Source organism: Equus przewalskii, chromosome 3 (assembly GCF_037783145.1).
Source record: "Equus przewalskii isolate Varuska chromosome 3, EquPr2, whole genome shotgun sequence".
Taxonomy (NCBI): Eukaryota; Metazoa; Chordata; class Mammalia; order Perissodactyla; family Equidae; genus Equus; species Equus przewalskii.
The window spans coordinates 67223014-67238960 of record NC_091833.1 but is presented as its reverse complement, the minus strand read 5'-3'; the positions used below and the strand labels follow the sequence as shown (position 1 = coordinate 67238960).

General features: G+C 35.4%; 1 protein-coding gene across 2 annotated transcripts in view; it reads right to left on the bottom strand.

The window, feature by feature from the left end:
* CENPC (centromere protein C) overlaps positions 1-15947 on the bottom strand; it is a 76885-nt gene that overhangs the window by 52426 nt on the left and 8512 nt on the right. For both annotated transcript variants that reach the window (XM_070612798.1, XM_070612797.1), the window contains exons 5-8: positions 13032-13137; positions 4932-5217; positions 3748-3957; positions 357-970 (exon numbers count right to left, since the gene is read on the bottom strand). In XM_070612798.1, the coding sequence (XP_070468899.1) occupies positions 357-970; positions 3748-3957; positions 4932-5143 (1036 nt within the window). In that variant the 5' untranslated portion in view covers positions 5144-5217; positions 13032-13137. The remainder of the gene's footprint in view (positions 1-356; positions 971-3747; positions 3958-4931; positions 5218-13031; positions 13138-15947) is intronic.

Genomic DNA, 15947 nt, shown 5'->3' with positions numbered 1-15947 from the left:
CATGTCTGACATTTACAAAAGAGGTACACAAAATGGAAAAGGTAGCTTTTTTCCTTTTATTTTAAGCTGTATCTTTTAAATATACTAAGGCACACACAGACAAAATTGAAGTCTGACAACTACTATTTCAGGTGATATAAAGTCTATGTTATAGCCTACAAGAAGCTACACAAAAATGAAGTGAGTTGGAATTGAGTTATATGTAAAATAAAGAGAGTCCAGAAAAAAGCTTGTAGGCTTTTAAGACTTTGTAGATTTACATTTACGTTGCATACTTCCCCAAGGTACGCAGGGATATTACATAAACATAAAGTGGTGGAATAATGTTCATAGTTATATTTAATACAAACACTTACCCACAGTTGGCATCTGTTTTTTGGAAATATGAACATTGCTCATCTCTTTGCACTCTTTCATATTACTGCCTGAATTTCTTTGTAACTTGTCTTGGGCGACATGTGACATATTTATATTTTTATCTTTGGAATGCTCCATATCAACCTGTTCTTCAACTACATTGGCCTTAAATTTTCTTCTCTGATTTTGATTTACAGTCCTTTTGTTTCCAGATGATTTTCTGGCATTCTTAGAATACACTTCATATTCTGTAGATCTATAATTATTTTCCATTTCATCTGTCAAAGTACAGCTCCTACACAGTATTCTTTGTTCAGAGGGCTGAGATTTCTCTACTTGGTGAGCTTTACCAGAATGTCTGTCACTTGTCAAAGTCATAGGTGATACATTGTGATGTTTTTCTCTTGACTTCCTACTTTGAAGGAGTGTAGTGCTCTCAGCTGGGGATACTTCGCGTTGTTTCAGAGGTCCAGCCTTTCTTGGTATGGTAATCCAAGATCGACTGGCAAAACTTCCATCTGATTCATCAATTATAAATTCATCCTCTAACAACTTCATATCACTTGCCACAGATGAATGAGGTGGAGTAGTTGCTATATGCCTAACAATAGGACTAAAACAGAATGTTACAATAAATAATAGCTCCAAAGAATAAAGGTCTTACCTTTCCTTAGTGAAGAAAATAAAATAATCTATATAGAAAGTAAAATCCACATAACTTTTAAAAAGCAGTTCACGTCTTGATTTTCCCTTACCCTTAAAAATCCTCCCTCCTTTTAAATTTTTTAAATATCTGATCACACTCATTTACAACTCTAATGGGATCATAGAAATTTAGAGCTGGAAGGAAGCCTAGACATCAACTAATTTGATGCCCTCCTCACCCATTATATATATTACAATATTTAAACCCAGAGACGTGTAAATACAGCCCAGATACATTGACAGACAGTCCAAAAATGCATGCCATAATTATATAGTGCTGTATTAAATTATGTTTGTATAGATGTCTCATGGGGCCTGAATTTCTTCACATCCAAAACAAGGGTGGACAAGTTTATTTCTGAAATACCTTCAAGTGTAATATTCTAAGAAAACACTAATAAATTATACACTAAATTATATTATGTAAAAATTCATTCCAAGTTTGAGTAATTTACACACATTTTCATGTTTTAATATTGCAATCATGGTATAGAAATAAATGGAGTGTATCTAGAAAGGTAAGCACATTGGGATTAAACAGCACCTCTTCCAATTAGCTGGGAAAGCTTTCTAGAGAAGGAAGGAATCATTCAAAGGATAGTAATCTAATGGACTCATTTTGCATCTTCTTCCTTTTTATGTCAACAGCCTTGAGCAAACCACATACAGAAGTGAGCTATACAAAAGTAAACACTTAGGGTAAACATCTAAACTCCAGAGCTAGCACATGCACTCCTTTTTCTGCCTTTTTCACTTAGATAAAGATGCTTAACTATTTTTAGACATAGTAGAAGCAAAACTAGAATGGAAGAATTGGATTATCAGTGTGGCTTTTTTTTCTTTTTATTAAAATATACAAAAGGATTATGAAATGAAAATGTCTTCTTTACTCTTCTCATCTCAAATCCCTAATAAATCCTATAATGTAAAATAGTACGTAAATTGCTAAAAAATATACTTTCCTTTAATAGGTAGAGTTTTACAAGTTTATATAATTAGAAAATTCTAGAAAATCTAATAAAAAACAAAGTTAATATAAACAAGATTACAATAAATGAATGATTAAGCAGAAAGATTTTTCAACACTTAAAGAAATAATCAATGTTATAAATAGATTTAATTTGCTTTTTTGTGTATTATTTGTAACATCTATTAGTTCTCTATTAGTATATAAAGAAGTAATGCTAAGAATTTAAAAATGAAGCCTTCCCAAATCAGCCAATAAGAACTCTCCAAATCTGCTCATGTATTCTACTTCAAGGTTATTCAAACCAAAGACATCCTTAGGAAATAACCTTGACACTTGCTATAGACTGAATGTTTGTGTCCCTCCCAAATTCATAAATTGAAACCTAATCTCCATGTGATGGTATTTGAGGGTGGGACCTTTAGGAGGTGATTAGGTCATGAGAGGGGAGTGCTCATGAATGAAATTAGTACCCTTACAAAAGAGGTCCCAGAGAGCCCCCTCGCCACCTTCTACCATGTGAGGTTATAGCAAGAAGATAGCCATCTATGAACCAGGAAGTGGACCTCACCAGACATTGAATCTGCTCAAGCCTTGATCTTGGACTTGACAGCCTACAGAACTGTGAGAAATAAATTTCTATTGTTTATAAGCCACCCAGTCTATGGTAGTCTGTTATAGCAGCCCAAATGGGCCTAAGACAACACTATTAAAGTTCAGAAGAGAGAAAGATGACATCTGGCTAGGTGGAAAAATCAAGAAAGACTGCATGGCATTTGAGCTGAAAGATGGATAAGGTTTGGTCATGAGGAAATGTAAGAAAGACAATCAGAAGGAAGAACATAAGCAAAGCAATGAAGCAAGAAAGCACCAGATACAGTGAGTAGTTACATCTGGCTGCAGCAATTAAACATAAAATTAACTTTACTCACTGGTTTATCAAAAAGAACATTAAACAAAATTCTTTTTTTTTTGAAGATTAGCCCTGAGCTAACATCTGTTGCCAATCCTCCTCTTTTTGCTGAGGAAGACTGGCCCTGAGCTAACATCCATGTCCATCTTCCTCTACTTTATACGTGGGACGCCTAGCACAGCATGACTTTTGCCAAGTGGTACCACATCTGCACCCGGGATCCAAACCAGCGAACCCCAGGCCACCAAGAAGCGGAACGTGCAAACTTAACCACTGTACCACCAGGCCAGCCCCTAAACAAAATTCTTAATTACTTTTTTGGAAATAGATATAATTAGCCCATAAATGTAACATATTTGTATCTGATTTCATATTTGTATCATGATATCATATTTTAAGTAGCCAAAAACAGATTCAAATTTCTTTTAGGACTATTCTTTTGTTGACACAATCAGAAGAAATTAAAAAAAAGATTTAAAACCCTTCATAGTGAAATATAGGCACCTTGACATAATTCTGTTTCTAAATGCAGCCGTCATTCTTTGATATCATACAAACCAGGAAGTGTTGATGAGCTGTATAAACTCATTTTCTTTCACATCTAATTTAGTATCTATTAAATGATAGCTTTGGGGATGATTTACTGCTAAGAAACTACACTCTCCTTACCATGAGGCATAATTTCAATTAAAATTTGTGTCAATTAAGATTAACTTCTAAGTTAAACAGCATTAAAAATTCTTACATGTGGTTCATGGATTGTGAAAGAAAAAATGTCTCAAAGGACAGTTTCGTAATAACTTACCTGGATTCACTTTTTCCTTTTACTGTTTCTAAAAACAATGTTGAAAAACTCTTTTTAGCTTCTGGTTGAATTTCATATTCTGAATCTTGTATTCTTTTCTGAGATGCTCCTGATGGTTTCTTCTCTTGTGGTCCTTCTGATACTTTATCCTCTATTTCTGAGACTTTACTCTCTATTGCTACTTTCTTCAAAACATCATCAAAGTTTAACCTAAGAGGTTAAAAGGAAGGCAAACTGAATGCTCCCAGTTTGCTAAGTTATGGGTTATCCTAAACTCCCTTACAGTAACAATATACACGACTTACAAAATTTTCCACTGAGCTTTTATTTAAAATTTATAAATGCTGATTTGTAACCTGCTACACAAAATACACAAGGAAAACTGCTCAGAAAAATTAAATTTTGCATTTATCAATAGAAAAAAAATAAGAAAGAATGGTTAAATCATACACCAAAAAAATGTGTACTTTAGAGCACTAATTATCAAACATTTAATACGAATTTGAATCATCTGGAGACTTTTATTAAAATGTAGATTCTGATTCAGTGGGTCTAGGACAGGGTTTGAGATTCTGTATTTCTAAAAAGCTCCCAGATAAATGCCATTGCTCTTGATCCTGAGCCACTGACTACACTTTGAATGGCAAAATCTTAAAATGTACTTAACTCCTTGGCTCCAATAATCACATAAGATGCTAAACAGAAATTACATTCATTACAGAGGTGCCCAGTAGTAAAGGACCTTCAACAGTCTACTTTGCTTCCTGAAGGCCAAAGGCAAAGGCCCAAGAAACAGACATAGGTTTATCACAACTCATCCTCAATAATAGTTACCCTTTGCTACCCCAGAAAAGACCTGATACATACTTACCCTTGTAATTACAAATAACCTAGAGAAAATACAAATTGTTTCTCTTAGGAACTTACACAAAACTTACCATCAGGAAAAAATACTTTTTTCCATAGACTATAGAAAAATTTTACCACCACACTTTTCTGAAATACACTTTAAGGCCTTCCTTATTAAATATAAACTCAATATATACTGAATGTGTTATGTTCATCCTATAGCATGTTAATATTCCTCAATACTTACTATTGAGGACATAAAAGACGAAGTTACTAACTTTTTACACCAAAGGTAAAATTTGTACAGAATTAGTTTTATTTAAATAAAAATTCACCTTTTTTTGGTTTTATGAGAACTCTCTGTACCTGAAGACAACATACTTATCGAATTTTTTAAACTGTGGGTCTCTCTCTTTTCGACAACAGACGCAACAGCATTTTTCGAGACAGATGTTTTTGCATCCGAAAGAACAGAAGCTGAACCAACAGACATGTAAAATTCCTCACTGACTTCATTGTGATGATCTTTTACTTTTTTACTTGACATTTTTCTTGAGTCAGGTGTATTTTTAGCACCAACATCAGTTGCCAAAATTTCCTGATGAACTTCATGGGCCTGAACTAGAAGAAAATTGAAAAAGATATTAAAAATTTTTTACATAATAATATTAGAACCAAATGTGCTTTTTTAAAATTCAGGAATAATTTAATTAGAAACAATTTTCAGAAGACTCATGGGTCATTAAGTTTATAATCAAAGATCTAGGATTAAAATACGTAAGTAATTTAAAAGCTCTAACTTATGAAATTAGGGGACTGAAGCACGTATTTGGTCCATACTCTGAAGTTTTAAAATGCCAGAAATCCTCCATCACAGAAAATTTACAATTTTATTGATACAGTCAATTTAGTTAAGATCTAAGTCTAAAATAGTGAAGTAATCTTAGAGAAATTACGAGACTCAATCTTGAGGTTATAAAGTCGGTAAACTATGGTAGCTAACTGTGCACATATTTATATACATACATACACATAAATAGATATAACCGATACATAGAGATATACAACAGATATATATGTGTGTGTGTATATATAAAGAGATTATAGATATAAAGAGAATATACATATTCTCTTAACCTTCGATCTTCAAATATCAAAGAAAAAGTAGAATGGCTGGGTGGTATTCATACTAACTCATATTCTTAAAAAGCAAAGGTTAAAAATTCAAAATACAACCAATAAGGGCTAGATGGCATAGATTTACTTTTTCCTGCTTTTCCCTCTAAATACAACTAAATTCTCTGGAAATCATCCATCAAATGACAATTAAAAAATTCTAAAAGTTGGAAGGAAGAAGGTGGATTTGCTAGGAACTTCAAGCCTTAAGCAACAACAGACAATTTAGTGAATCCCCTGGGTTTTCTTTTTATCTCCCGTATACCCCAGACTAGGCTCTAGAGAGGTCTGCAATCTGGAACCACCAACACGGACAGGGGGGAAAAAAGCTTGTACTCTCTGGCCAAAAGATTTGGAGAAGGGAAACACAACAGAGAGCTAGTGGAGAACCCCAACTCCCACTCCACAACCTGGACCGCGGGGCACTCCATTCCACTGGCTAGGGCAGAGCAGCAAAGCCTTAGGCTACGCCAGGCCCCACTCCGTAAGTACTATGGGACAGTGGCAGCAGAGGAGCAAAGCCTGAACCAATCCCATCCCCAGACCAACCCTGTCCCTGCTTCAACATCAGAGACGGCACCCATATGATCCACAGGCAGCTGAATAGGTAGTGAAGCCTCTGACCTTCCCAGCCCCTGCTTCACAGACCAAGGTGACATTTTGATACGCTGGTAGTATTGACATCCCAGGTCATCCCAGCTCCTGCTTCAAACGAAAGCACCAACAGACAGCCTAATCTGAGGCAAGAAGAGCATAAGAGAGCTCTGCATCCCTCATCCAGTTCCCCACTCAGTCATATAAGGAGATCCAGTCCAAGCAACTTCTAACCTCAACCTCCACTTGGGTGAATAAGGACATCAGGATGCTCAGAAAAGCACCTTTCACCCACCCACACAGCACTAGCAAGAACTGAGCTGGAACCCCAGTAGCATCAGAAAATGACACAGATCAAAATACTACTGCTAGGACTCTGAACATTTAACCATCCTTGGAAATAAAATCCACAAAACTAGGCAAGAATCCATACATTAAACCAAAATAGGGCAATTTTTTCTATAACAAAAGATTTAAGTATAATCAAGTATCTCCTAACATAATAACCAAAATGTTGAGGATACAATCAAAATGACTGATCATATCAAAAACCAGAAAAAACACAAGTGAAAAAGAAAATATGATCAATGGACACAAATAAACAAGATGAATCAGATGTTGGAATTATTTAACAAGAATTTTAAAGCAGCCATCATAGGGGCCGGCCCTGTGGCACAGCGGTTAAGTGCGCATGTTCTGCTTCAGCAGCCCAGGGTTCGCCAGTTCGGATCCCGGGTGCGGACACGGCACCGCTTGGCATGCCATGCTGTGGTAGCCATCCCACATATAAAGTAGAGGAAAATGGGCACAGATGTTAGCTCAGGGCCAGTCTTCCTCAGCAAAAAGAGGAGGATTGACGGCAGATGTTAGCTCAGGGCTAATCTTCCTCAAAAAATAAAATTAAAAAAATAAAAAGCAGCCATCATAAAAGTGTTTTAGCAATCAATTATAAATTTTCTTCTAACAAATAAAAAGAAATTCAAAGAAATAGGAGTTACAAAAGAGAACCAATTTTTGGATTTTAGCCATTCTTACAGGTGTGTAGTGGTATCTATTTGTCATTTTAATTCAATTCCCAAATGACAATAACGAACAAATCAAAACCACAAGATACAACTTCACACATATTAGCATGGCTATAATTAAAAAAAACAAAAAAACGAACAAAACAGAAAATAACAAGTGTTGGTAAAGATGTAGAGAAATTGGAACCTTTGTGCACTGCTGGTGGGAATGTAAAATGATGTAGCTGCTACAGAAAACAGTTTGGTGGTTCCTCAAAAAATTAAAAATACAATTACCATATGATCCAATAATTCCTTTTTTGGGTATGTATCCAAGAGAATTGAAACCAGGGACTGCAAGGGTTATCATACACCTGTGTTCACAGCAGCATTATTCACAATAGACAAATGGTGGAAACAACCCAAATAAAAATGTTGATCAATGTAAAAGGATAAAAAAAATGTGGAATATACATACAATAGAATATTATTTAGACTTAAAAAGGAAGGGAATTCTGACGCATGCCACAACACAGATGAACCCTGAAGACATTATGCTAAGTGAAATAAACTGGTTGCAAAAGGACAAATATTGCAAGATTCCACTCATATGAGGTATTTAGAGTAGTCAAATTCCGACAGAAACTAGAATGCTGGCTGCTGGGGGTGGAGGTGAGGAGATGGGGAGAAGAGGATTGTTTAATGGGTATAAAGGTTCAGTTTTGCAAGATGAAAAAGTTCTGTGGATGGATGGTGGTGATGGTTAGGCAACAATGTGAATATACTTAATGCCAATAAACTATACACTTAAAAATGGTTAAAATGGTAAGTTTTATGTTACATTACTTTACCATAATTTTTAAAAATTATTTTCTAAAAAGAAATAAAGAGTAAAGAAAGTGATGGGTGTGTAAACAGAAACAAACAGTGGCTGTTTAAAACAAAAACAATAGAATTAAAACATATAACAGGAATAAGATGTACGTCATCTGGAAATTAGAGAGTTGTTCTAGTTACTATGTCTTCATAATAAATAACTCCATAACTTGGTTGTATAAAACAATCATTTATTACAGTCATTGATTCTGTGGGGCAGGAACTTGACAGGGCACAGCAGGGAAGGTTTGCCTCTGTTCCATAAAGTCTGGGGCCTGGAACCATCTGAAAGCTTGCTTATTCACATGTCTGACATCTGAGGCTGGGGGCATTTCCGTCTATGTACCTCTGCAAGTGGGCTATGGTGAGCTTCCTCACAGCATGGTGTCTAGGTTTCCAGGGGGAGTATCCTATGAGGGAAATAAGGAGGCCACATACCCTTTTATGACCTAACCTTGGAAATCACACAGTATTACGTATGGCAAATTCTAAGATGACACAATACATCATATGATATGTAGAAACAATCTCATTGAAGGGAGTGGGGAAAAGAGATGCTGACCTAAATAAGAAATATGTGGAGTCTGTAAAACTAAAAGTTAAAGAAAAGTTGACATGATCTTGAAGGAACAACATTCCAGGAACAACAGCACATCTAGCACTCAGATCTTCATTCCTAATACCATTCTCCAGTAAAAGGAACCACTGGCTCCTTGGAGAAATGGGTGATTCTAGGAAAGGAGCAGGAAATATACAAGATGAGCCTGAAGCATCTTGTAGTTCCAGAATGTAAGGAAGTGCTCAAAAACAACAACAAAAATGGGGTATGTCAAGGGGCAAAGGAGCCAATGAAAGAGCTTCTAATGGCCAAAGCTGGAACAATTTGAGTAACAAAACTATTAAAATAGTATTGGATTATAAACCAAAGTATAAAATAGAGTTTCTACCTCAAAAACTAGAAAAAGAAGAACAAAACAAACCCAAACCAAGGAGAAGAATGGGAAAAATAAGAGCAGAAATCAATGAAATTGAAAACAGGAAAACAATACAGAAGATTACTGAAACAAGAAGCTAGTTCACTGAAAAAAGTGAATAAAAATGATAAACTTCTAGCAAAATTAGCAAAAATAAAAAGACAAGACATAAATTACCAATATCCAGAATAAAATAGTGTATATCACAATAGATCCTGCTTCCATTAAGAGGATAATAAGGTAAGACTATGAACAAATTTATGCTCATAAACTCAACAACTTATAAAAAATGAACCAATTCCTCAAAAACCACAAACTATCAAAATTATGCCAAGACGAAATAACCTAAACAGTCCTTATAACTATTAAGAATTGAATCAGTAATTTAAAAGCTCTTGAAAAAGAAATCTCCCAGACCAGATGATATCACGAAAGTATGTTATGTCAAACATTCAAAGAATTAAAACCAATTTATACAATCCTTGCCAGAATTAGAAAAGGGGATAATCTCCAACTCATTTTATAAGGTGAGCATTACCTTGATACCAAAATCATACAAATATAACATAAAAAAGAAAACTATAGATCAATATTTCTCATTAACTTAGATCCAAAAATTTCTCAACAAAATTTTAGCAAATCACATCCAACAGGTATAAAAACTAGTAAAACACCATAAGTGACATTTATAGACAACTACACTCAACAACAAGAGAATACATTTTTCCAAGTGCCCATGAATGTTTATTCATAAAGACAGACAATATCCTGGGTCATAAAATAAATCTTAACAAATGTAAAAGAACTGAAATCACACAGTGTATCCTATGCCATAAAGGAATCAAGATTAGAAATCAATATGGGAAAGACAAAAGGAAATCCCTAAACACTTGGATTAACACATTCCTAAATAACCAAACAAATCAAAGAGGAAGCCTCAAAGGATATCTTAAAATATATAGAAATAAATAAAAATGAACAGAAAACACATCAAAATCTGTGGGATGAGAAAAATTTATACTACTAAATTAATACACCTGAAAAAGTGTATTCACTTAGCATGCTTCCAAGGTTCTTCCATGTTGCAGTATGTATCAGAACTTCATTCCTTTTCATGGCTGAAAATGTTCCACTGTATGTATATACCATGTGTTGTTTATCCATTCACTTGATGGATATTTGGGTTGTTTCCACCTTTTGGGTATTGTAAATAACGCTGGTATAAACATTGGGGTACAAGTATCTGATTGAGTCCCTTTTTTCAAATCTTTTGAGTATAAACCTAGGAGTAGAATTACTGGGTCAGATAGCAATTCTGTATATAATTTTTTGAGGAACCACCAAACTGTTTTCCACAGTGGCTGCACCATTTTATATTTCCATAGCAATGCACAAGGGTTGTAATTTATCCACATTCTGGTCAATATTTATTTTCCCTTGTCTTTTAAATGACAGCCATCCTACAATGTATAAAGTGGTATCTCGTTGGGGTGTTGATTTGCATTCTTTAATGGCCAATAATACTGAGCATCTTTTCATGCATTCTTGGCCAACTAGAGAAACGTCTATTAAGTCTTTTGCCCATTTTTTAATTGGGTTATTTTTTGTTTTCAAGTTACAGGAATCCTTATATATTCTGGATAGAAATCCTTTATTAGATATACTATAATATTTTCTCCAACATTGTGGGTTCTCCTTGCACATTATTGACCATGTCCTTCAGACTAATACTTTTTGAAGAACATAAATATATGACATTGTTCATATGTAGAAAACCCAAATACATAAAACTGTGAATTCTCACAAAATTAGTATACAAATTAGATGCAATTCTAGTTAGAATCCCAACAAAATTTTATTGGGAATTGGAGAAAAAGTTCAGATAGAAAAAAGGTCTGAGAAAGGCAAAGGAATAGTGAATACAAAGTTAATAAGGTTATTATCAGCACATACTATAAAACTACTATTAGTAAAACAATATTGTGTTGCCATAAGAATTAAAAAAAGACCAAAATTCAGAAGTATATTGAATGATATGTGGGATTTAATACATGATAATAAAAGTAGTACATTCAGAAAAGAATGGATTATTTAATTAATAAATGGACCTGGCACAATTGACCACCTGGAAGAAAATAAAATCATAACATTACATCACACTGTATACCAAAACACATTCCAGATGGCTTAAAAATTTTAATTTAAGAGGCCAGCCTGGTGATGTAGTGGTTAAGTTCACGTGCTCCACTTCAGTGGCCTGGTTCACGGGTTTGGATCCTAGGCACGGAACTACTCCACTCACTAGCCATGCTGTGGTGGTGTCCCACATAGAAAAGAGAGGAAGACAAGCATGGATGTTAACTCAGGGAGAATCTTCCTCAGCAAAAAAAAAGAAAGAAAGGAAATCTAAGATATTGCATATACCATTAGGATAAGACAGACCTTTTAACCAAAACAGGAAACTCAAAAGCTATTAAAAAAAAAAAAGTCACACACTTAACACTTAAAATAATAAATTTTGGGGCTAGTCTGGTGGCGCAGTGGTTAAGTTCGCGTGCTCCACTTTGGCAGCCCAGGGTTCTCAGGTTTGGATCCCAGGTATGGACCTACACACTGTTCATCAAGCCATGCTGTGGCAGCATCCCATATACAAAATAGAGCTAACTGATGTTAGCTCAGGGCTAATCTTTCTCAGCGAAAAGAGGAAGACTGGCAACAGATGTTAGCTTAGGGCCAATCTTCCTCACCAAATAATAATAATAATAAATTTTACCTATCAAATGGTTAAAGATACCATAAACAAATTCTGTAATAGACAAGGGATCATTTGGAAAAACAACTGCCACACAAATTAGAGACATATGGTTACAGACATTCAATTCAAAGATCTCTCATAAACAAGAAAAAACAAGTGGGCAAAGGATATGAATAGACGAATGCAGAAGAAAGCAAATTAAAATAGTCTATAAACTTATAAAAAGGTGTTCAAACTCAGTGAAAATCACAGAAATGGACACTAAAGTAACAATGAGATCATTAATACTGATCAAATTGGCAAAAAGTAGAGTAGTAAATAATCTATCAGGTAAAAGGTACTTTCTTACATTGCTGTTATAAAAGAAAACTGTAAAAGCCTCTTCTGAAAGTGCACACACCCACATTTGTATGTTTTCATGTAGGAGCAGCAATGAAAGCATGGAAGGATTCAAAAGTTATCTCAGCAGGATGATGGGAGTAATGATTAGTAGCTTTTTCTTTTAAACCTTTGACTCTTACCTCAAGTGAAGGACTTTTCTAATTTGACAAATGCAAATAAAGCAACTTTAAAAAGTAGCAGTGGGCCGGCCCGGTGGCATAGCAGCTAAGTGCGCATGTTCTGCTTTGGCGGCCCAGGGTTTGCCAGTTTGGATCCGGGTGCGGACACGGCAACACTTGGCAAGCCATGCTGTGGTAGGTGTCCCACATATAAAGGAGAGGAAGATGGGCACGGATGTTAACTCGGGGCCAGTCTTCCTCACCAAAAAGAGGAGGATTGGCAGTGGACGTTAGCTCAGGGCTAACCTTCCTCAAAAAAATATTTAAAAAAAAGTAGCAGGATACATAATTGACTATAGGAAATTAAGCAAAAGGAGAAGAGAGAAAAATACTGACTATAGACTTGAGAAGGAATCAAAAACTCCAACCATTTCACAACTCTATCTAGGCTGACCCTGACCTTGTCACTCAAGCCAACGCACACACCACCTTCTTTCAGCATTTCTAACTTCTTAAACATATCTAGGCAAATAACACTCATGGGGATGCCACCAACCTGATCTGTTGGCAGCTTCACTTGGTTCTACAAGGAACTGCAGAGAAGCTTCTTTCTTCCTTGAAGAAACTGGAATTGACTTTGGGTGTGATTTCTGGCACTGAGCCTAAAAGAGATACAACATTAGATCTACTCTATTAAATTACCAATTCTGATTAAACACATTTGTTTTTAAAATGGAAAGAGACAAGTATTTAAACACAATAAATGAGCCTGTAGAGCTGTGTACTTAGGCAAGTACTTCAGAAAACAATTTGGCATTATGTAGTAAAGTTGAAATTTCATACAACCTATCACAGAAACAATGCTGCTCTGAACAGCAAAAACCTATTCTGACAGAAGACTAGATAAACAAATTACGGTATAATCATATAAAATAATATCACATATACAATAGTGAAATGAATAAACTACAGCAACATGAATAAATGATTATGTTAAGCGAAAAAAAGCAAGTTGCAGAAGTATATTATAATCCCATTTATGTAAAGTTCAAAACAGATGCAAAAACATGTAAAACTATATATATATATATATATATATATATATATAGTATTTAGAGATTCTCTCCACACCAGAAAGAGTTAACACAGCAGGTCTCATCATTTAAAGGGCCTGCTTGCAGGGCTACTAGCCCTTGGTTGGCACCTGGGGACTTGGCTTTCAGAACGTTTCCTCCATTACCAATTGATAAGGTTGTGCCTGCTATGCCAGCCTGCCTAGACTGTTTGTATGCTCTTTTTCCTTCAGGGAGTACAGAATTTTGGTAGGCAGAGAGTGCCTACATAACCAACCCCCAACAAAAACAAGCTAAGTCTCAAAAGGCTTCCCTGGGCAGAAAGACTGTACACGTTTTACTGCATTTCATTGCTAAAGGCAATGAGGGCACTCTGTGTGGCCGCTCTGGGGAGCAGAGGAAGCCTGTTATGGATTCCTCCAAACTCCGCCTGAGTTGTCTTTTTCCCTTACTGATCTGGCTATGTATCCTGACTGTTTGAATTTCCAAAGAATTATCCTGAGTGAAAAAGTCAACTCCAAAAAGTTATACACTCTATGATTCCATACATACAAGTATAACTGTATACTGAGTCTCATGAGTCCTAGTGAAGCACTCAACATGTGGATGGTAGTGGGACCTCTGTCACAAGTAGAGGAAGAAGTTGACACAAACGTCAGCACACACCCGTATGTCATAAACTATAAAGTAAAGGATGGGAATAATGAACATGATAAACCTCTGTGCAGGGAAGTGAGGCAGAAGAATAGGATCAGAAAAGGGCACAAAGATGCTTCAAAGGTATTGGTATTTCTTACACTGAGGGATAGGCATATGGGTGTTCATTTACATTATTTTTAATACCTTATGTGCACTACATATTTTCCTTTGTAAATTTGAAATATATCAGGTCATAAATTTTAAAAATCTAGAAAATGAAAATCTCATTCTTATATTGCAAGAGGGAAAGAAAACTGATAAACCATTTTGTAGAAAAAATAGCCAATATTTAACAATTTTACTTCAAATGTGCATATCCTAGAGAAAGTAAATTCAAAACATGTACACAAGGAGGCATGAACAAAGACGTTCACCACATCACTATGATAATGAATAGATGGAAACAACTTCAAAATCTACCAACAGGGGAATATATAAATAATAGAGCCACTGCACTGCTGTTCAGTGGATACATTATGGAATTCAATTACATAAAGAAAGCAAAACCAAGTTTTCATTAAACCCTGCTCCTTCTTGAAACTTCATGAAGGAGTTTTAAAAATGTATAAACCCAGAAGGATGAAGAGAAAGAGAAGGGAACAGATGAGAGATGTCAACAGACTGTTTTAAGTTGGAAAGCAGATCAGTAGCAACTAATCAGCCCAGAGAGAGCAGAAACATACTAGCTATGGAGAAAGCCCAGAAGCAGACATTTATGTTTATGGAGAAACTCATAAGATCAATAATCACACATCTAATTAATTAGAGATGCTAATTAAAAAAGCATCTCTAAAAGAGGAGGTCCAGATGGGGCCTGCAAACAGAAGAGTTGATAAAAGTATGTATAGGAAGTAATGAGAGTCACAGAGCCCTGCCTCTCCCAGCCCTAGCAGAAAATGTTTACTCTCTGGAGTTTCAGAATCTGAGAGACGGTGAACTCAGTGGCATGAGACACAGCTGATGATAAGAGTAATACACTAAAAACTAAATATTAAGTGGATGTATTTAAATTGCACCTTCCCCTTTGCCCCACCTGGCTGAGAACACTCACAGTTAGAATCAGACCCCTAAGCAGGAGAGAAGATTTGTCAGAAAAACCTACCAGTCCAAGAGAAAAATCCCTGTAGATATTAACACCCAGACATCCACAATGACTTGGCCCAGACAGATCATACCACAGTGAAATCTACCAATGTACAAATTTTACTATGCAAATAGAGCTTCCAATCACCATTTTAGTTTCCCACTCAAATAAGAGGAGACAGCTAAGGATCACTGGATATATGACAAAAGCTCTAGTGTAAAAGGCAATGAGCAAAGTAAGCAAAAAAGGTACTTATAGGAAACAGAAACCATACGAATATTACTAAAAAAGGTTAGAGGAACCTAACATCAAGGAATATTGCGAAATTTCAGATCACTAAAGACAGATGACAAGATCTTAAAAGCTTGCAAAGACAAAAAAATAGTGACTCAAAAAGGATCAAAGAATCAGAATGATATTCTCAACAACAACACAAGAAGCTAAAAGAAAACAGAGTATGTCTTTAAAAATCTGAGGGAACATAATTTCCAACCTAGAATTCTGTACCCACCCAAATTACCCATCATGAGGGTAAAATCATGATATTTTCAAACATTTAAGGTCTTAAACTCTCAGGAAGCTACTAAAGGATGAGTCCCACCATAAAAGGAGAGAG